General features: G+C 37.8%; 3 protein-coding genes and 1 long non-coding RNA gene across 5 annotated transcripts in view; 3 read left to right on the forward strand and 1 right to left on the reverse strand.

The window, feature by feature from the left end:
- Positions 1–12,943, forward strand: part of LOC146478872 (neuropeptides capa receptor-like) — a 62,317-nt gene extending 49,374 nt beyond the window's left edge. Inside the window, exon 2 of the mRNA XM_085111633.1 lies at positions 10,878–12,943. Coding sequence (XP_084967759.1) covers positions 10,947–12,077 — 1,131 coding nt within the window. The 5' untranslated portion in view covers positions 10,878–10,946 and the 3' untranslated portion in view covers positions 12,078–12,943. The remainder of the gene's footprint in view (positions 1–10,877) is intronic.
- LOC146478871 (uncharacterized) overlaps positions 1–21,233 on the forward strand; it is a 221,721-nt gene that overhangs the window by 56,511 nt on the left and 143,977 nt on the right. The gene's annotated exons all lie outside the window — the stretch shown is intronic.
- On the forward strand, positions 15,562–17,348 carry LOC146478879 (adenosine receptor A3-like). Its single transcript, XM_085111535.1, has one exon. The coding sequence runs from the start codon at positions 15,832–15,834 to the stop codon at positions 16,783–16,785; it is 954 nt and encodes a 317-aa protein (XP_084967661.1). The 5' UTR covers positions 15,562–15,831; the 3' UTR covers positions 16,786–17,348.
- Positions 18,064–19,740, reverse strand: LOC146478880 (uncharacterized). The gene is made up of 3 exons (XM_085111664.1): positions 19,316–19,740; positions 18,692–19,179; positions 18,064–18,128 (listed from the first exon to the last, which is right to left on the reverse strand). Exons 1-3 carry the CDS (start codon positions 19,738–19,740, stop codon positions 18,064–18,066), a joined length of 978 nt encoding a protein of 325 aa, XP_084967790.1.

Raw genomic sequence — 21,233 nt, forward strand, 5'->3', positions numbered from 1 at the left:
TGCGGTGATTTATAAATTCAGAAATGGACCTGTTCATTTCGATCCCGAGAGACTATCTAACTTATTTATCACTCCTTTGAGTTCCGATTTTGAGCGGTTCTTGATCTAGACCCTGACATACATTTTAATATTGACGGCGGGTGTTCTTATTACGTAGAAGATAAATTTAACGATACTCTTCAAAAAGAAATCATGATTAGTTGTGAACAATCGAACCATCTTTCACTGTTCCATTTAAATATTCTAAGCCTTCAAAATAAGGTTCTAACCTCTCTGGACATAAAATTTTCCGTTTTTGGGATAACTCAAACCTGGTTAATGGATTCACCAGTTAGAGTCGAAATTGATGGTTATAACTTTGTTTACAAAAAATCGCCCTGTTAGATCGGGTGGAGGTGTCGGCTTGTATGTATCAGACAATCTTAATTTTAGAATTCGCACCGATATTTATGCTGATGAAGCTGAGGTGATGGAAGCATTGTTCATTGAGATCGTTCCACCCCATGAGAAAAATATCATTGTTGGTATAATTTATCGCCCTCCAAATCAAAATGTAATTGATTTCGTGACCAGAATGAACGAAATATTCGGGAAAATATCTCGGGACAACAAGATATGCTATGTAATGGGAGATATTAATTTGAGTCTGCTAAAAAATCAAAACCACAACGCCACCGGCGAATTCCTAGATGGCCTGTATTCTCACCTGTTTTTTTCCGCTAATCACGTTACCTTCCGGAATCACTTCTCACACTGCAACTCTGATTGACAACATTTTTTCTAACCATGTCGAGCACAGTTATTTGAAGTTTGGACTATTAATAATGGATATTTCGGACCATCTGCCTATCTTTTCCATTTCCTTCGATCATAAGTGTACCCGCGAACACCAAGAGAACATAATTGTCCCTGACAAAAGCGAGCTAATTATTTCAAACTTCCTAGAGGAATTAGATTGTCTTGATTGGCTCAATATAGACGGGTATAATGATCCTAAAATCTGCTACAGCAAATTTCTTGAGCGATGCACTAAAGCTTACGAAACACATTTTCCTTTGAAGAAACTGAAGCGTCGCCTTCACTTAAGGAAATCTGTCAAGCAGAAAAAATCTGTCAAGCAGAAAAACAAACTATACAAGCAGTATCTTTCAAACCCCTCTCTCGGGAACGAAGCGAAATATTAAACATATAAGAACAAACTGAATCACTCCCTACGAATCGCGAAACGTTCATATTATGGTAAGAAGCTAAGCGAGTCAAAATCCAACATAAGAGCCACTTGGCGTCTACTTAATGAGGTCCTAAACAGCAAGAAATTGAGACCTAAACCCAACTCTGTGTTTAAGCTTAAGGTTGATGACCAAGATATTTCTGACCCAATGGAGATTGCTATTCGATTTTGCTATTACTTCAGCAATGTTGGACCAAACCTCGCTAAACGAATTTCATCTACGACCTCGTATAAGAATTTTCTTCCTGGTCATTTCCCTCAGTCAATGTTCCTAAATTTAGCAACTCAGGAGGAGATTATAGATATCGCATCTAAGTTTCCGGCGGGAAAATCGGCTGGGAATGACAATATTCCTATGTCTATCATAAAGCGATCTATATGCAGCGTTTCCTCTCCATTAACACACATTGTAAATCTCTCCATTACTCATGGTATCGTCCCGAATGAATTGAAAATTGCCCTTGTCGTACCTATTTTTAAATCCGGTAACAAAGCTCTCTTCAGCAACTACAGAGCTATTTCTGTTGTACCGTGCTTTTCAAATTTTTGGAACGAATAATTTACAACCGTATTATAAATTATCTCAATGACTTCGATGTCCTATGTAATAATCAATATGGCTGTAGAAAAAATCGCTCTCCTAGCCTTGCGCTTGTCGATTTGTGTGACAAAATTTCTTCTGCGTGCATTTGATAGAAAAGAACATGCCATTGGAGTATTCCTAGATCTTTCGAAAGCGTTCGACACAATAAATCACGACATTCTTTTCGACAAACTCAATCATTATGGGATCCGCGGTATGGCACTAGAATGGGTCAAAAGTTATTTTTCTGAGAGGACACAATTTGTCGAATTTAATAACGTTAGATCTGCCCCACAGGGGATTTCCTGTGGGGTGCCTCAAGGTTCTATTCTTGGTCCCTTCTTTTTTATTCTGTATGTTAATGATTTGAACAAAGCTTCCCTGCTTGATGCAATCTTGTTTGCTGATGATACGAACCTATTTATCTCCCATAATGATCTTGTTTACCTAATTAACACATTAAATGGAGAATAAAACAAATTGTCAACCTGGTTTGCAGCAAACCGACTCCTTGAATTTAGCCAAGACTAATTTTATGGTATTCAAGCCTTGGCAAAAGAAGCAATCCTTTGAATTTCAAGTTTTCATAAATCAGCAGCCTATCCTTAATTTTATTGTGAACTAACGCAATCGATTACACGTTCTACAATTAACTGTTTCCCAATTCTTTCAGATTCCTCGTGTATTCAGCATATTTTTATACAAGTTTACTTCTCATTCATCAACGGAATAAGATATGTTCCACTTAATTAGTTATTATCATTATTATTATTATTATTATTATTATTATTATTATTATTATTATTGTATTAGTTAAGGACAATTCGGTTCATTTTAAAACATTATCGCAGATTACAGAAGGATTCACATGTTTCATCATCATTTCTTCAAATTTTCGAAAATTTTCAAATTTAACCGATTTCGATAAAATTTTGGCTTAAGCTTAGCTACTAATGGCTAGAAGATACTGTGTGGAAAGCTACTGTCTTGCCTGGACATACATTTTACATCTCCTGCGCATGTGTTTAATTTCGTCATTTTTCCATACATTTCCTTATAAATTGGAAACCGCTGTAATTTTTTTCAGTTTTATTGTACTGATTTGAAATTTTCTAGGTGTCTTTATTTCGTTGAGAATTATTTTGTCCCACGTTAAATTCGTAACTACTTTGCAATGAGGTGTTTTTTCATACATTTCTCTTAAAATTGATGTTTTTTTCTCATTTTAAGTTGAATTGTTCAGAGAAATCAAATTTTGGGCCTTTTCAGTTAAAAGAAAAGCTATTTCTTAAAGCATATTTGTTTTATTACACTTAGCTTGAGCATTTCATTTCAAAGCCCTCTTTGAACAGCGCAGTGCAAAATTTAACCCTAAGCTTTCCAACTCTAGCCATTTCTTAGGCCTTAGCTCCAAATTTAACGCTAAGCTTTCTTAGCCCTAGCCATTCTTTAACCCTAAGCTCAAAAATGAACCTTAACTCTCTTAACTACAATCATCTTTAAAGTGCTTTTAATTACTTTTAAAGCTATTCACGTTCTGGCGCCCACCGGAATTAATTTCAATCAAAGATGTATCATTAAGTAGATATTGCCTGCGTTCAACAAATTCTTTGACGTTAAACCATCCTGCTTTGAAGTCTTGCAAGACTCTCGTAGACCGGTCCTTTTTCGTGGCTGCCCCCAAATTATGGAACGAGCTTCCTACTGAGATCAGGAACCTAAATTCAATTAACAAATTCAAGTCGGCAATCAAGACTTATCTTTTTAGACAAGCCTTTTTATAGTATTTATATATTTAAATTTGAATTTACATTTGTATTTTTATATATTTTTATTTTTATTTTTATTTTTGTTTTATGATCATATTCAAGAGATTTATATTGATAATTCTCGTCCCCAGAGCCCTCGCAGGTATTTTAACTGTTGCGATTTAACTGCTGACCAAAAGATCGAAGGCTCTCCTCTTGGTTATTATATGAGTTTCCACAGTTTTCACTTCTTAAGACCACTTCTCTGTAAAAATCAAACAAAGTGGGAAATAAAAATTTTTGACCCACACTCAAATTTGGCATGCAGATAGATTGTTCCAAAACGCCCTTTATTAACGTCCTTACTTCATTGTTGCCATGGTAACATCAGATGTTTGTTGGCACCACAAACTCCAATTTTGAACTCAGAACCTGCTGTGAAAAGTGCCAAATGTAAGACACCATTTCTTAAGTCTATTAATACACTACAACTTAAGACTTACACCAAAGTTAAAACATTGATTCAAATTTACAAAAATGTATGTGGCTTTTTGTTTTATCATTTGTAAATAAATTAAACGGTCAATGAAGTAGACAGTGTTTCGGCCATTTTAGTTGATGGGTAAAATAGGCAACATATTTTCTTGAATTTCTCTAAAAGTACATCAGTCCTAGAAATGAAACTACATTACTAGTTTAGAGTAGACATTGTAATTACTAAATCTGTAAAAATTTCTGCGGGGCCGACTTATTTTATTCCTAGGGCGAAAAAGAAAAAAGGCTATAAAAGCGGATTTCCCGCATTTTGACATAATAACTGATCCCGTCGATTCGACAGTAAAGCGTTAAAAAACTGAAATGGCCTTGTATTTAAAAAAATATTGCGTACTGGTTAAATTTATGACAGATCTATCTCTTAATGACCGTTATTTTTTAAACAATTTCAAGCAAAGTAAAGCTTACTTTCCGGTTTTGTCCAATTCTCTACCTTTTGACATAAGTTGAAGGAGTCGTTGCTTACTACAAATCATTCCAACTGTACAAAGTTCCAGACTGCTGAACCTTTTCTTACAGCTTGCAAGGCTATTTATTGTCAGTGATATTCCGTGCTCTCACTTCATACCATTTATGAACAGCTTTAGGGGTCCCGAAGGAAGACAACGTGGACCTCCATTTACGGTGATTTCCCCTTGAAATTCACGCTGTAATTCGCCATCGGCTGCCATCACTCGTTTTAGAAGAAAGAAAATTTACATCTTTACGGAGGATTGTATCAATGCAAGCAATTCACTGCATATTATGCGCCAAAATTGGCCGCAAACCACCTCTTTCCGAAGTAGAATCAGCTCATTGCTCATGGGAACATAGGCCTTAGAAATTAGCGGTCAGCGGCGTTGACTAAATTTATTTTCTCATTCATATTGTGATGCCCTAAACTCTGGAACTCTCAGTAATTACATCTCTGGTCATGCCAGGGGGTCAGGAGGTCACACTTAACGTATAATATATTTTTCAAAACCCTGTTCACTGCTAAAAAGGTTACAATTTTCATAAATCGCGAGAGATTTGGTTTAAAGAGGCACGGTTATTTTCGATTCCGATTTTTATTTCTGATCTGTTCAATTGGTCATCTGTGCCCTTAGCTTCAGACTGCTAACACCGGGACTAACGTAGTGGGTACCTTATCTTATGGGGAAAGCACTTATTCGAGACAAGGCACTTAATAGGGACAGGACATATTAGTTTTTTTTTTTTTTTTTGACAAACAACTGAATGTGCCAAACAAAACTTTAATATATTTATTTAAAAAAGAGCAATAACAGAAATAGTAACCGGCCTAACTGTGTAACACTAAGAAATATACGGTGACAACAAGCTGACAACAAACTTGATGGCCCATTTGCTGATGGTATTTCATGAGACAATAAAATGCAAGTCTAGGTGACAGGATCAAGGAGACTGGAAAATGGACTTGTTGTAGTTGGATCCTTCCTGCCGGCTAGAACGACCAGCCGAGCAATCTCTCACGAAATTTAAAGAAGAGAGCATTCGTTTGAAGGAATAGTGAAATGACTCCGGCACATGGACATAATAGTTGAGCAACTTAGACGAAGACTACTGTTTTTGTAATGAGGCATTACGCCGGAGCAATAACAAAAAAGCCGAGCTGATGAACCACGGTTCATCTGACGGAATTGAAAGACCTTTAATAGCAAAGTAGGGGCGCTTATTGGAATAAAGGGTCTTGTTAATTAACAAGAACACATTCCAATTACATTTAATATATTATATTTTTAAATTTTTATTTGTTACTCTTTCGTGCAGGTGCGTTACCTTCCTCTCTCTCTTCTGCGTATTGAATTTGCCATCCTACGCCTATGATATTTAGCGTCCAGCCCTCCTTTAAAAGATATGTTGAATAGACAACAAATATAAATCGGAATAGAAAATACATGTAACCCATATCTCTCGAGATTTATGAAAGATGTCATTTTTTTTAACAGTGAAAAGGATTTTGAAAAATATATCGTACGTTAAGTGTGATCTACTGACCTCCTGACTAGAGATGTAAATTACTGGCAGTTTTTAGTAAATGGACTTTAGGTCATCACAATATGAAGGGGAAAATAAATTTAGTCAACGCCGCTGACCGCTAATTTCTAAGGCCTATGTTCCCATGAGCGATGAGCTGATTCTACTTCGGAAAGAGGTGGTTTGCGGCCAATTTTGGCGCATAATATGCAGTGAATTGCTTGCATTGATACAATCCTCCGTAAAGATGTAAATTTTCTTTCTTCTAAAACGAGTGATGGCAGCCGATGGCGAATTACAGCGTGAATTTCAAGGGGAAATCACCGTAAATGGAGGTCCACGTTGTCTTCCTTCGGGACCCCTAAAGCTGTTCATAAATGGTATGAAGTGAGATCACGGAATATCACTGACGATAAATAGCCTTGCAAGCTGTAAGAAAAGGTTCAGAAGTCTGGAACTTTGTACAGTTGGAATGATTTGTAGTAAGCAACGACTCCTTCAACTTATGTCAAAAGGTAGAGAATTGGACAAAACCGGAAAGTAAGCTTTACTTTGCTTGAAATTGTTTAAAAAATAACGGTCATTAAGAGATAGATCTGCCATAAATTTAACCAGTACGCAATATTTTTTTTAAATACAAGGCCGTTTCAGTTTTTTAACGCTTTACTGTCGAATCGACGGGATCAGTTATTATGTCAAAATGCGGGAAATCCGCTTTTATAGCCTTTTTTCTTTTTCGCCCTAGGAATAAAATAAGTCGGCCCCGCAGAAACTTATACAGATTTAGTAATTACAATGTCTACTTTAAACTAGTAATGTAGTTTCATTTCTAGAACTGATGTACTTTTAGAGAAATTCAAGAAAATATGTTGCCTATTTTACCCATCAACTAAAATGGCCGAAACACTGTCTACTTCATTGACCGTTTAATTTATTTACAAATGATAAAACAAAAAGCCACATATATTTTTGTAAATTTGAATCAATGTTTTAACTTTGGTGTAAGTCTTAAGTTGTAGCGTATTAATAGACTTAAGAAATGGTGTCTTACATTTGGCACTTTTCACAGCAGGTTCTGAGTTCAAAATTGGAGTTTGTGGTGCCAACAAACATCTGATGTTACCATGGTAACAATGAAGTAAGGACGTTAATAAAGGGCGTTTTGGAACATCCCCCCTGAAGATCTATCTGCATGCCAAATTTGAGTGTGGGTCAAAAATTTTCATTTCCCACTTTGTTTGATTTTTACAGAGAAGTGTTCTTAATAGTGGGATTGTTCTGCCGATGAGAAAAGCTTAGACACGGCATGTTATTGAATTGCTAATCCATTTTCAAAATAGCTAGCTAGACAACAGGATTAAATGCTGCTGAATTTATGCCTCAGGAAAAAGATAATTCGTTCTTTCATTTAAGGACGGTGCCTACTATTGTTACTGCGCATACGTTCTGCGCATCTCGAGATACTCGGGTTTCCTATGTGTGGTGCCTACTAATACAGGGATAATTTTGCGTGGTTTAAAACTATACGGAAAAAGCAGAACTTAGCAAGTGCTTTTGGTATCTCAAAAGAAAATTAGGGGTAACCATGCATTTTTCAGAGATAATTAAGCTTCAATTTAGGAAAAAAACCCATACATTGCCTCATATTTTGGCGCATTTTAGAGATATTATTGCTTATCTCTGAAAAATGCGTGGTTACCCCCAATTTTCTTTTTGGATTCCAAGAGGCCTTGCTAAGATCTGTTTTTCCCGCATAGTCATAAGCCGCACAAAAATACTTCGGTATTAGCAGGCACCGCCCTTAACGGAAGTGTGATGATGCTTCAGTAATCAAAAATCTGTTTTTTCAACGTTTTTTTCCAGAAAATTGATCACTTGATGTCCAATTGTTTCATGAATCTGCCATGTTTACATTTATCTGTTTGAAAAACCCCTAAAAGCTTGAACATCTACCTTCTAAATTTCCCAAAATATTGATTTGTTTTTGGCGAACAGAAAGCTCCCAACAAACTGAATAATGTACCCTTTTAACATGAGGTATGTATATAATCTTTGATCTAAGTTTCAAAAACCAAATTAACATGTTGTGTGACTCATTTCTGTCGCTCGACGTCACCGACAATTGAACAAATAATTTAAAATAAACACTCCAAACGTTTTTTTACGTCGTACGTGTTCGTCTTGTCCATAAAATCAGTTTCGAAACAAATAACGCATTAAAGTAAAAGTGCTTCCTTTATCGTCAACATCATTGGAGGGGAGTTTAGCCCAGCGCTGGCATGCATTGAAGGTTCAACGCTTTGCAATTGGCTTTGCGAATGAAGTTTTGTCTCCAATTATAGTGCAATTGTAATATTGTGCAAAACTAACACGCATTCAGTTTGCTGAATACCAACGAAAGCAAAACGATCATCGATCACAATAATTAAAACAAGAAATAAATGTTAACTGGTTCGTAGGTCCCCGAGAGGCTGAAATGTCTGAGTACCGCTACTGTTATACGTTTACTATAATGTAAACAGAAGGAAAGTATAAGATATTGGTAACCATATTCCGGCCTTTGCCATAACAACACTACTTTTAAAATGGAAACAAGTTAAAAATGATTTTAAAGTGCGTCTTAACTCATAGAGAGATAAAGAATCGCTTTTACGGCAAACGGCAAACGTGAGATTCGCGTTTATGTTTTCTTGAAAACAGTACAAAGATGAGAATAGTGCAAACTAATTCTGGCCTTTGATGCTAATGGAAACAACTCGATTTGACAGGGAAACTGAAAACAGCAATATAGGATAAACATGGTCACGTGGTCATATCACACGTTTGCCGTGAACGTCATTCTTAACCTCTCTAATGCAGATGAAAAACCGTGAAGTGAGACAGACATTTCTAGCATATTACGTTTATAAATGTAGTTATTATCCATTATGTTAATTCATTGTTATTTCGCCTTTGTCTATTGATATAAATAGCTGTATCTGGGCATCAAACTGACATTTGACAGATTGCACAATTCAATTGCCAAAAGGTTGATTGGCATACGCGCGAAAAGTATTACAGTGATCGATTTTCGCGTGCAGGAGAGGTAGTCCTACTTGGTTGATGTGTATCTTTGGATCATCTTACATATTACTATTGCTGACCATGACCAATAGTGAGTATAGAAAGAAAGCCTTCCTTTTCCTTCCGTTTCAATTTAATTCAAATTTTCAAACTTTAAATGTCAGTTAATAAATTGCTTTTGCTCGTCAAAAGATTCAAGCCACCATTTGCTTTCACTTCGCAAAAAGTAGGGGAATAAAAGAAAGTTGTCAAATGAAGTCCTTATGACGAAAATAAAAAGGAACGGACCAAACATCGGGGTTTAAATGTCGGAAGACGCCAATATCACGCGATATCGCTTGTTTACATTAGCGGCATACTGTATTATAATTATACAGTGTATTTATGTTGTTGTTTTATCCGTAAGTCGTTTCACCTTTATCTAAAACAAGAGATTAATACAGTCTATGCGTCTTTGAAGTTTTAGTTTAAAAAAAGGCGAATGCTCTGGGAAGGTTTAATCTTCCTCTCAGCCACGTTTCTCGTTTTTATCTTTTGATGACAAAAGGCTCCATGATATCCGCAAGCAAACCAAGACAAATTTGGATTTACGGCCCAACAGATAGCCTAACAGGCTCTTACTGGCGGGTTTTTATTGTGTTACAGTGGCCACAAATTAGAGGTAAACCACTAACGCGATCGGTTGCATTGCTTTTTACATTAGCATACTATATTATAGTTACACAGTGTACTTATGTGTAAGTTGTTGTTCTATCCAATAAGCCGATTCATATTTATCTATAACAAGAAATTCGATCAATATTCTAGTTTTAGTTTAAAAGGCCAGTGCTCTGGGAGTTGTCAGGTTTAATCTTTAATTCCACTCAGTCACATTTCTCGTTTTTTTTTTTTATGAAAATTTAGAAGGCGCCATAATACCCACAAGCAAAAATAAAGCACCTGAGTTAGTTGCTTTTTAGTATCACTTATTGGATTGTACTGGCTACAAAATTAGAGGTAAAACACTAACGCTAAAATAGGATAAAATAAAATAGGATTCGAGCTTGATAGTTCAGTTGGTAGAGCACTAGCTACACGGTATCGCAGATGTCATGGGTTCGAATCCCGTTCAAGACTGAAAATGTTTTTGGGCTTTCTTTTCGAATCTACTTAAGTTGCGCACATAAATTCGATGGTCATATACCCTATGCAAAAATGGCTGACATCTTAATGTTCTTTTGTTTGATTCAATTTGGCCCTACTAACCTCGTTCTTGATTCAAAAAACAAAATAACATTCTACCTTGAACGAGGCTAGTGAAGCTAATTTGAATGCAAACAAAAGAATATTACAATTTCAACCATTTTTGCATAATGTCTATTCACCTTTTTTTTCCATGCTTTTCCCTTAGTTTAAATAACTACTTACTTGTTTCATTAGCTACCTACTTACTTCCTTACTGAATGGCTGCCTGATCATGACTGACTGGCCGCCTTAGTGACTGACTGACGAACTGACTGACTGACTGACTGACTGTCTGATTGTCTGACTGACTGAGGACTGAATGTCTGACTGACTGACAGACTGACTGACTAACTGACTGTCTCTCTGTCTGTCTGTCTGTCTGACTGAATGGCTGACTGAATGATTGTCTGCCGGATTTACTCACGTCACCATACTCGGTTGAATGTCATTTTCGTTGGTGCATTCTAACGATGTGCTATTCAGTTTTACTTATAAGGGTGCTGAGAGGTTAAAATAACCCTGACTTTCCTGAAGACGAAAAGAAGAAAAAGAGACCCGCTTTACAATGAACAATTCCACCCAAATCAATTCCAGTGATGACGCACGGTGCTCAGAAGCCGTTTCTGTTTTCTTCACAACAGCAATGGCTGTAATCACCTTTGGCGGTTTGATTGGCAACCTTTTGGTGCTTATTACCGTGTACAGAAATCCAAACCTTAGAACAAGCACCAACTACTACTACGTCAATATGGCGGTTTCTGATTTTCTTGCAAGTCTCACAGCCTGGCCGCTGTACCTCACTGATGAGATAATAACAAGTAAAGGAAGTCTAATTCAAGGTACTCTGGCCACACCCGGATGCAAAGTAGGAGTATATGTTAGAGTAGTGTCCACTACAGTATCTATTCTAAGCCTGGTGTCGATCGCTGTCGACAGATTCATCGCTACTGTGTATCCCTTAAAAGCCACACTGCTGTCAAGCAAGATAAGGATAAGTCTGATGTTTGCAACATGGTTCATAGCCTTAGGATATTGTGTACCAATGTTTTACTTTTCCAAAGTTGAAGACGTTGGGGAGGAAACATTCTGCAGATTTGCTTGGGACGACACTTTGGCGCTTGCAGTCTACTACACAGCTGGCATTATTATGATGAATATTGTACCATTAATTGCTATTGTCACCTTGTATTCTCGAATTATGCGCGTTTTAAGACAACGACCTAATCCAGAATGCGGTGCAGGGAACAGTATTGCTGAACAAAAGAGACGCAGGCAGAGCCAAAACATCATGAGAATTTTCAAATCGATCGTTATCAGTTATTCGATATGCTTTTTTCTTTTTTGTGTTTATTTGATTTTAAAGATGAGTTTCCCCAAATTTTTTATCGAAGATAAATGTAAGTGGATTCTTGGGTTTTCATATTTTGTGCTTCCGTCTCTCAGCACAGCAATCAACCCAGTTATTCTGTTTTCATTTAGTTCTAATTTCCGTCTCACTTTGCAAAACTTCTGCTCATCTTCAAGCCCTCTTGAAAAATTTCGATCTTGTTGCAAACGGAGAGATGCTTCAGTTTCGTCGCTCCACCAAAGCGTGGAATTATTACCTGTTCTAACGGCGGACAGAGAACACGCTCGGAAAAAAAATGCTCCACTACTGTCCCGGGGGAAGGGGATGGGCATAGCTGGAATTGTCTGATGCATATGTTGTAGGAAAAATTTGTAAATAAAAGTTGTACTCGCACGCGTAAACTATAACCAAAGTGGCCCGAAAGGGGTACGCCAGCGCAAAAGATGACCGTCATCCTCTCTTGGTGAGAGTTAGGCATGAAAAGGACCGATATTCAAATCCGATCAAACAAGCTCACAAAGGTGAACAACATCGCGTGATATAATACTAGTTAGCAGACGAACGAGATAGATATTTTAAACTTAAAAGGGGCTAGGTCACGGTATTTGGGTGATCGCACGTGCATTTTCATTAACTACAAGCTACAAATGTGAACATGGCGACGCAAAATTCATTTGTAAATGAAACCATGGCTCCATAACAAATAATGACGATTTTCTGAACATCATTAGATCACACTTTCAAACAAACTGAGATAAACTTGAAAAAAGTCGGGCCACAGTTTTTCAACTTTACCTAAACGCAATCTCTTTTAATCTTGTCTACCTTTGCCCATCCACGCTTCTTTTCAGCTTCCTTGTTTTTCTCTTGTGTTTTTCTATAGCTTTAGGCGGTTATTTTGAGTTTTCATTCATTTATATGACCAGTTTGAATGTGTTAAATTCCCCAACGCAAATTGCTTGACCTTGCCCCTTCGGAGCAAATGTATGAATCACACGCTCCTGGTCGATAACTACTGGAGAGTTTCCTTTTTATGACTGATCAGAACTAAACTAAAAGCGTGTCATTCCTAAACGTTTTATACTTAAAGAATTTTCTTACATTTGTGGTAGTTGTCTTCCTTTGTCTTTTTGGTGTGTATTTGCACAACGCATAAACTGCTCGTCTGACATTTTTGATTAGATTTCCAGTTGTGTATCGCTAAGTAAATTAAATCAAAGTAATGACAGTTTACTGTCTAGTCCCAGTTTCAAAATGTTGTTTCTGCATACTCAGTTGAAGGCCGGGACTAAGCGTTGCTATTGGGTCACCGTGGGTTTCAAGTACTACCAGCGGTGCCTCCCCCATAAATGCTGGGAAAGGCTCTGCTAGCGAATTCATTTGCCGCACGCCCTCGTTTTCGGATACCTCGTAAAAGGTGGATATCCTGCACCTTTAAACAACTGGAACCTGAACAGAACAGAAAAACCCTAGTCCTTCAAGTTAAGGAAGTTAAGGGTCGGTCAATCAATTTGATTGTGGAAACAACGCAAAACGAACGCAGGAGATCTAGAGATCCCAACTCTCCACTAGAAGAACATAGAAGATGAATATGATGATGATGATGACGAGGATGTACTGATTTCAATTAACCTCAAAATTTGGCGAAGTCGAGAGCGAATAAGCGTTGAGGTTGAGATTAACTAAAATTTTAGAACATACTAAGAACATTACCCAGGCCGAGAGTCAGTGAAGAACGTTTTCATTTTGACCAAAAGTTTTCCCTGAGGAGTTCCCTTACGGTTTCTGAAAATTTGCCAGTTTCAGAGCAACATAATTTATATTAAATAAATGTAAATATATGAAACATATATTTGAACTGCGGATGAAAGATCAAATAGAAGAAAGATCCTCGCAGTTACTACGCAACTTAAGCAGTTGCGAAAAGAAAGCCTGAAAAAATTCAGGCTTGAACGGGATTCGAACCCATGACCTCTGCCAACTGAGAAATCAAGCCAACTGGGGGCTTGTCATATGGTGCCGGTTCGTAATATACCTGTCGTTTAAACAAAGGATTGTGCACGGTCGCGGCCCTTCCAACATAAATTGCAGCACCACTGTTGCACCATAATCCGTGCTACAGTTGACTGAAGGTTGAATTTTAATAGTCCTTCACAGAGCTCCCATAAGGCAGTACGCGACCTCAGTTTGTCATTGGGCCCCAGACTGCGCTCTACAGAAAATGTAATGTTAAGCTAGCCGAGGGAAAAGAGATAGATTGCTTTAATTTAAACATCAATTTTGGGAAAAAATACCATACATTGTAATATATTTTTAAGCTTTTAAGAATTGCTGTTGTTTCATTTTCCGGCTATGTAAAACGGATTGCGTGGTTGCCCTCAATTTACTTTTTGGATTTCAATCGCGCCCTTGCAAAGATCTACCTTTTCCGCATAGTCATTTACCGCGCAAAAATGTCTCTATATTGGGTGGCATTATCCTTAAAGTAGTCTTCCTAAATTTTCTCGCTGTGTGCCGCCTAGTACATTAAATCAGTCTTCATTTTCATTTTATAATTTAAATTTTAACCGGAATAATTATTTATCTTTTATTTTCGGCGTCCGTTCTGTTGATTTTAGCTGCTCACACTAAAGTCACGTTCGATTGACCGTATTCCGGAATAAGACTATATAAGCGCAATAGCTGTTAGATTTCTCACACGATAACTGAGTTAAGAGCGGTTTTGAACTCGGGTAACTCCAAAAAGCTCTTATGAGGGATTTCTAGTAATCATTGTTTGTATTCCTGGTCCGGAATAGGGTCAATCGAATTGCACTTACTCACGATTTCCACAGGCAAAGTGGATAAAAAACATCAGTATATAATGAAAAAGTACTTCTAAAAAGAAATAAATCCGCAAAAAGCTGAAAGGTTTTTAGCCCGAGGTTATAAACATACTAACTGTTATTGGACCCATTCCACTTAAATTATACACAAGGGTAAAATAATCAGGAAGCAAAGACCATTTAACACACGCAATTTCAGTCAAAAAATGTTATACATTTAAAACACTTTTCAGATTTTTTCATGGGGGTTTTATGTTTGTTTATTTTACGAAGCACTTGAGATTCGTGTGAAGATCCGGCGAAAAATTGTATTTACAAAATCACTAAAATATTACTTGATCGAAATGATAACATTTTCCTTTTACAAAACTCAAATGACTCAGCTTTGGTGATCAGGGAATGGTCTGTGGAAATTAAAGAAACTTCTACTCAGGCCTTTAACAATGTTTAAATGTCCTCGTCCTGCGATTCAAAAGGCCACATGACAAAGTACGAACGCGCAAGATCACGTTCCTAAGGGACAACCAACGCGAACAGCAAGTCATTAAATGTTATTTAAATGTTTTTTCCTGTGTACTCAGTGGTTTTAGGGTTCTTTAAAGGTATATTTGTGTACAATAACGGAGATATTGATCAGCGTAGATTCGTTTTATAGCTGAAAATTTAACTCGCAGAAATTTTTTGAGAGCGAAATCTTATTCAACGAATTCGAAGTTGATGTCAGTGGCCTTCCGAAAATGCTAGCTGCCCTTTAACCGCATTTTAAGCCGAATTTTTGACGCTATCAAACCGAAAGGGATTACATTCACTGTAGATTTCCAGTGTCGCGAAAGTTTAAGGCGACATAAGTGTTTTAACAAAGGAAATTCTCGTATTTTCGCACAATTTCAATCCGATTTTCCAAAAAATCGAACGGATTAAATATTGACCTGGCAAAAAAAGTTAAAATTTTCAACCCAAGTAATCAATACAAAAGGAAAGACATTAGGCCAGTGATTGACGCGAATGACATAATCATAAGTTATATTGTGCAGTTTTTTGTAAACAGGATTTACGCAGTTGAGCAGCTGTGTAAAGATCTGCAATCAGTCACATGTCTATAACGTATCAGGGCAAACAAGATTTTGCCTAAATTGTCGATGACAGTAAACCCAAGGATTTCTTTAAGATCAAGCTATTAATATTGTCACTCGGAAGAAGAGATGGAAATTTATTGAGGCTGGCACGTTGAAAAGGAGAAGCCAAGTGTAGTAACATAACATTTGCGCCAGAAAAGGATGGCCGTAAATTTCACCGTTATTCTACAGGGGCCTTACCTCGATCCAGAAATTCCATTTCCGTTGTACGTGTTCGATGTAACAGTTAATGCGGTGTCTGCGCTTACAACCATAATCGCAAATACGCTCATTGTGGTAGCTCTAAAGAAGATCCCCTTAGTTCAAGTGCATTCGGTTTTCAAGGCGTTTCTCTTTAATCTCGCCTTTGCAGACCTTGCAGTGGGGCTAGTGGTACAGCCTGCCTACATCTTGGCAGTTTTGACAGCCTTGTATGGTTACGCTAATGCGTCGCGTATTTTGGGAACGCTGTTTTATCTAGGAAACTGGTACTTTGCAAACATTTCTGCGTCCTTTCTCACAGCAATTGCAATAGATCGCTTACTAGCTTTGTACCTTCGCAGACGTTATCGAAATGTGGTCACCTTCAAGAAAGTTGTCATAGCATTGGCATTCTTGTGGATATACAAATTCGGAGAGACCGTGATCCTAATTTTCGATTACCGAACTTACAACATTCTCGCCAACGGTGGTCTAGGAATCTGTATTGCGACGATGACCTTCTGCTACTTCAAGATTTATTTAATACTTCGACGCCATAACTCCATGGTACGAGCCCGGATGCGAACGTTTCCTCTTCAAAGCGAACATGGAACTTGTCGCCAAAGGGAATTTACATGCGTGAGAATAGGTCAGTTTAACATGACACGATATAAACGCTCTGTTCACAACCTGCTGTATCTTTATGCTGCATTTGTTTTCTGTTATTTGCCACCATTTTGCGTTTTGGTTGTAACGCAAGTGCGTGGAGCGGACAGAACTACCCATATAGTCCGCTTTCTTGGATCGACTTTAGTTTTAATGAATTCTTCGCTCAATCCCTTACTTTACTGTTGGAAAATACGAGAAATAAAGCGCATGGTACGGAGAACAATCAGGAATTTGTTTTGTAAATGAAAACCTACGTCCTCTGAATTCAAATTTACAGTTACAGCAACTGAGTATCTGCGTGAAGAAGGACACTCAACCATGAACATCCTTTGGAGGGCGTATTTACATAAGCTAATACACATTGATCTGTTCGGATATAATAGCGGAAAATTTAAAGGGACAGTATCACGCTTTTTTAGTAACACATTGAAAATCGAAAAGACGCTATTCGGCTGATAGCAGCCAAGATATAATGACCAAAATACCATTAAAATACTGTCAGAATGCAAAGAAACTATCCACAGATATTTTGGCCGGCAGATGACCAAAGTAAAAGTGGGTTCATTTTTGAAAACGTCATGCCGACGTTTTCAATTTTCGCTGTCGTAACGCGCTAAAATCGGTTGTAGTATATTTTGGTTCAACCTTTCGCCTCAGTAGAATCACTAATTAGTATTTTTTTTAATTAGCGATTTAGAAATTAATTAACACAGTATTCAAAGTTTAAATTTAGTGAATTTTTGCCCAAGATCATGATATTTCCCATGATACTGCCCAAACTGAAAGATTACGGGAACGGAATTTGATTCCTAAACTTACGAGCTGTTCTTGGCTTTACGAAAATGCGAGCTGGCCTTTAATTTTTTGGTATTTCTAACGACATATTTGCCAAGTCAAAAACTAAAGGAATAAGTTTTCCAATGTTACGAAATTTTGCTGGAGAAAACTTGATTTTCTTCATAACTAAATTCTTATTTCTGAGGGGATAAAGGCCTTCCGTACAGATATCCATCGAACTATAGCGTTGGATGCCCATGTAAAGAGAGACTTGCGTGAAGACAGGCAACATGGAGGACAGTTTCTTGTCAAAGGAAACACGACGGAAACTCCCTTCTTCAGATCCGATGTCCAACGCGCGTAACAGCAGTATACCATCCCACCTCCCTTTGTCAAAAGTGTAAACAGCTGTATGAACTTTGTCTGATTTACGGTTGACGATTCGCGTGTTTCTAAGTTGAAGTACAGGCAATTTATTCTGTGAACATACTTTTTATTCTTCAGTTAGAGTTTCAATTCATCAGGATAAAAAAGAAGTTCTGACCCCACCCCCGCACAAACCTATTTTCGCTTTCCAACCTTTGAGTTAGATCGGCAATGACGCCGCAGAAGTCAATTCGTTCATAAACATATTTTGAATCGGCAAACCAACAAGGAAACTCTAACACAACCCTTGTGGCGAGACAAAAATAAAATCCCTAACTTTTCACTAACTTGAAGATAGAATTTAAAGTAAAGTAATTCATTTTAATTAATTTCAATAACACGGAGTGCTTGCACAATCTCCCGAGTCAGAGGCTCCTGATAAAGTGCTTGACAATAAGCAATTATTGGATGAGGTTGAGCATGATAGCGAGAATTATCAAGGCCGAGGTTTGTGTTATCTGCCGAAGCCGAAGGCTGAGGCGGATAACACAAACCGAGGCCTTGATAATTTCGCTATCATGCGAAAACCGAATCCAATAATTGTTTTATTATACAATTATAAATGTACAGGCGTTGAGACATTTCACAGAACAACAACAAAGTAAGCCACGCAATGACACGTTTCAGTGTAAACATCTTTATTAATGACAGCCGTGAATAACGTGTAAAGCGGAATTCAAAAGGTTTACAGAAAGGATTTAAGCTTAAAACATCTGAAAACATTTCAGGAAAAACTGAATCGAACTGAAACTTTTGAACAAAATTCTAAAGTTAAGGTGTACGGTCTTATGAAAAATGTTCCCGATTTGCGTTTAATGAATGTTGACATTACAGTTGAAGAAATTCAAATTTTTCGTTATCTCTGAATGAGAGTACTGTACAATAAATTCCTCTTGAGAAAGGCTAATAACAGGAGATAACTGGTGCGGATTAATAGCCACTTCCTCACCTCTCACCTCGCACTCTGTCGTCAGGGTTTCCGACATTTTTCTCTTGGTTGAAATGTCAGTCCTGCTATAGCTCCGAATGCTGGATTCATTTCTGTGCCCGCTCACCGCCATGATATGCCTTGCTTCGAACCCGGACTTGTCCAGGATTGTAACCGCCGTTGCCCTGATCGAGTGATTGGTGTAAGACTTTGAAAGTTTGGCTTCTCGAGAGATCCTTTTCATTTTTTCACCGAGCAAACGCTCTCCGACAACCATGTTATCGTACCACACTTGATCAGATATGCCGGCGTTTTTCTTCGGCCGCTGAAACAAAAATTCGTTTGAGGGATTCAGGTGCTGTATGTACCGTTCAAATGAAGCCACAGGACAGTGTGGTCCTGGTTTCTCGAACATCACGCCTCCTTCAAATCCTTCATCATTTTCTCGTCGGTTCTTTGTGAGTTCATCTGTTGTTTTGCACACATATTTTGCACCTTTGCCATCCGTGCTGAACGGAAAAAGCAGCTTTTTTGAGTTCACGAAGATTTTGCCTTCCTCGGCGACAAAAGTACAACATAACCTCGAAAAAAACTTTGTTTTAAAGCGTTTCCGGGCTGTTTTGGTTAAAAACATCGCTTTCGTACAGCTTTTTAAGATCTTCTTCGCAGATCGGTGGCGTGTGTTCGACTTTGGCGAGCCCTTGTCGTTTTAGTTCAACGCACTTGGCGCCAAAAACTTTGTTTGCCTCGGCAAATGCTGGATCGTTTATTATATCGAAGCCAAGAGTCGCCTTGAAGTGTCTGCCCAGTCCAAATCTCAGGCTGTTGAGAGTGCTTTTGGAATAAGAAGTTCCATCGACTTTTCTAGCTTCGGCATAAAATAGTTTGAGAACGTTACTGATGCCATCTTTGGTTTGCGGTTCGGGAACTTTCTTCTCCTTCAAATACTGCTGTAAAACTCTAAGAGCTGTCTTGGTAGCTCGTTTGGTGTTCTTTGCGTCCTTGTCGTCAACAAGGCGTCCTAAATCCGCTTCTGAGACTGACGCGAATCTTGGAGCGGACTCCGCCATGACAATCTTGCTCAAACCGCCGGCTAGCTTGTCAGGTGACGAAAACCATTGTCTGCAAAAACGCGTCATACCTACATGCATAAACGCCAGTGTCTGTAGATGTGACGCGATGACACAGCGCCATCTAGAATTAGCGGGGTGCTTTTAGCCAATCAAAATTGAGATAGCATCAGCATTGTATAATAATAAAGGCCTTATCACCGTTTTCGACGCTTTTTTGACTAGTAGGCAAACAGGCTTGAAATAACAGTGTTTGTAAGGAAATCCGATGTCAAATAATTTTCATAAAACATCGCTTCTGAAAAATTCATGAATTGGAAACTTTTGGCACTAGGAAAAGGATTTTAAGAAAAAAAAAAATCGTAGGGATGTAGCTGTGCCAGAAAGCGTCCAGTCGTGTTTTGAATTTTCCATACATTTGTCCGTATAGCGAACCAGCCGTGAACTGCTACTAAAATAGTTTGCGGGAAAAAATACAGGGAAATATATGGAAAGTTCAAAAGACAACTGGACGCTTTCTGGCACTGATACATCCCTCCAATTTTTTTCTTAGTTCAGAGTTCAGACTTTGGAGTTCGGACTTCAGACTTCGGACTTCAGACTTCAGAGTTCGGACTTCAGGCTTTAGACCTCGAACTTCGAAACTAAATACGTTCATCACACTTCCTGAACAATTTCGATCAGTTTTATATTGAAAACTTGTCTCACTCACACATACGAACTGTTCCAGTTTTGGCAATCGCATCGTCGTGCATTTCATTTCTAAGCTAATTTGTATACAATAAGCTTATCCCTATCTACGGGGATTCCTCTAAAACCATCAAAGTTACTGTAACAAAAGTAATTTTTTTTCGTTTAAAATTGGGATTTTCCATTTTCTGAATAAAACGGTCTGTCAAAAATTGGTTGCCATGGTAACATCAAAGTCGCTGAACACTAACAGGAACCACAGCAAATTGTTCCCAGATAAATTTCTGAAAAAGTAACCAACTCTCATGGCATTTGTTTAAATATTAAAAAAAGTCCTCACATTCAAAGTCATTGCGGGCAGAGTCTGCCCCCCTCCCTCTTTTGTAGATAGGGTTGGGGTTCACTAGATATCCCTTTCCAAAATATTCCCATAATAGAAACAAATAAACGGGGGAAACTTATTGAACTAAGCTTAGCTACTCATCCATTTTTGTAACGAGGCATACAAAATAAGCAAAACAAATGACATAGAACAAGGCCGGATAAACTATGTCACGAACAGTCGATCGTATTTTCGTTATGTTATATTTAGCCACTCGCTTATCGTTTTGTTTGTACAGAACTGCTGTGATTTCAACCTGATTTACCGGTTTTATATCACTATCAAATTACTCGTATGTACTTTCACACATGTATAATTCTACAGAGACGAGATCAGGTTAGGTATAATAAACAAGTTTATTCGATTACGAGTACGTCTTTTACGAGTCTTGCACGAGTTTATTACAAACTATCTTTCCTTG

Source organism: Pavona decussata, unplaced genomic scaffold (genome assembly GCF_977016875.1).
Source record: "Pavona decussata unplaced genomic scaffold, jaPavDecu1.1 SCAFFOLD_62, whole genome shotgun sequence".
NCBI lineage: Eukaryota > Metazoa > Cnidaria > Anthozoa > Scleractinia > Agariciidae > Pavona > Pavona decussata.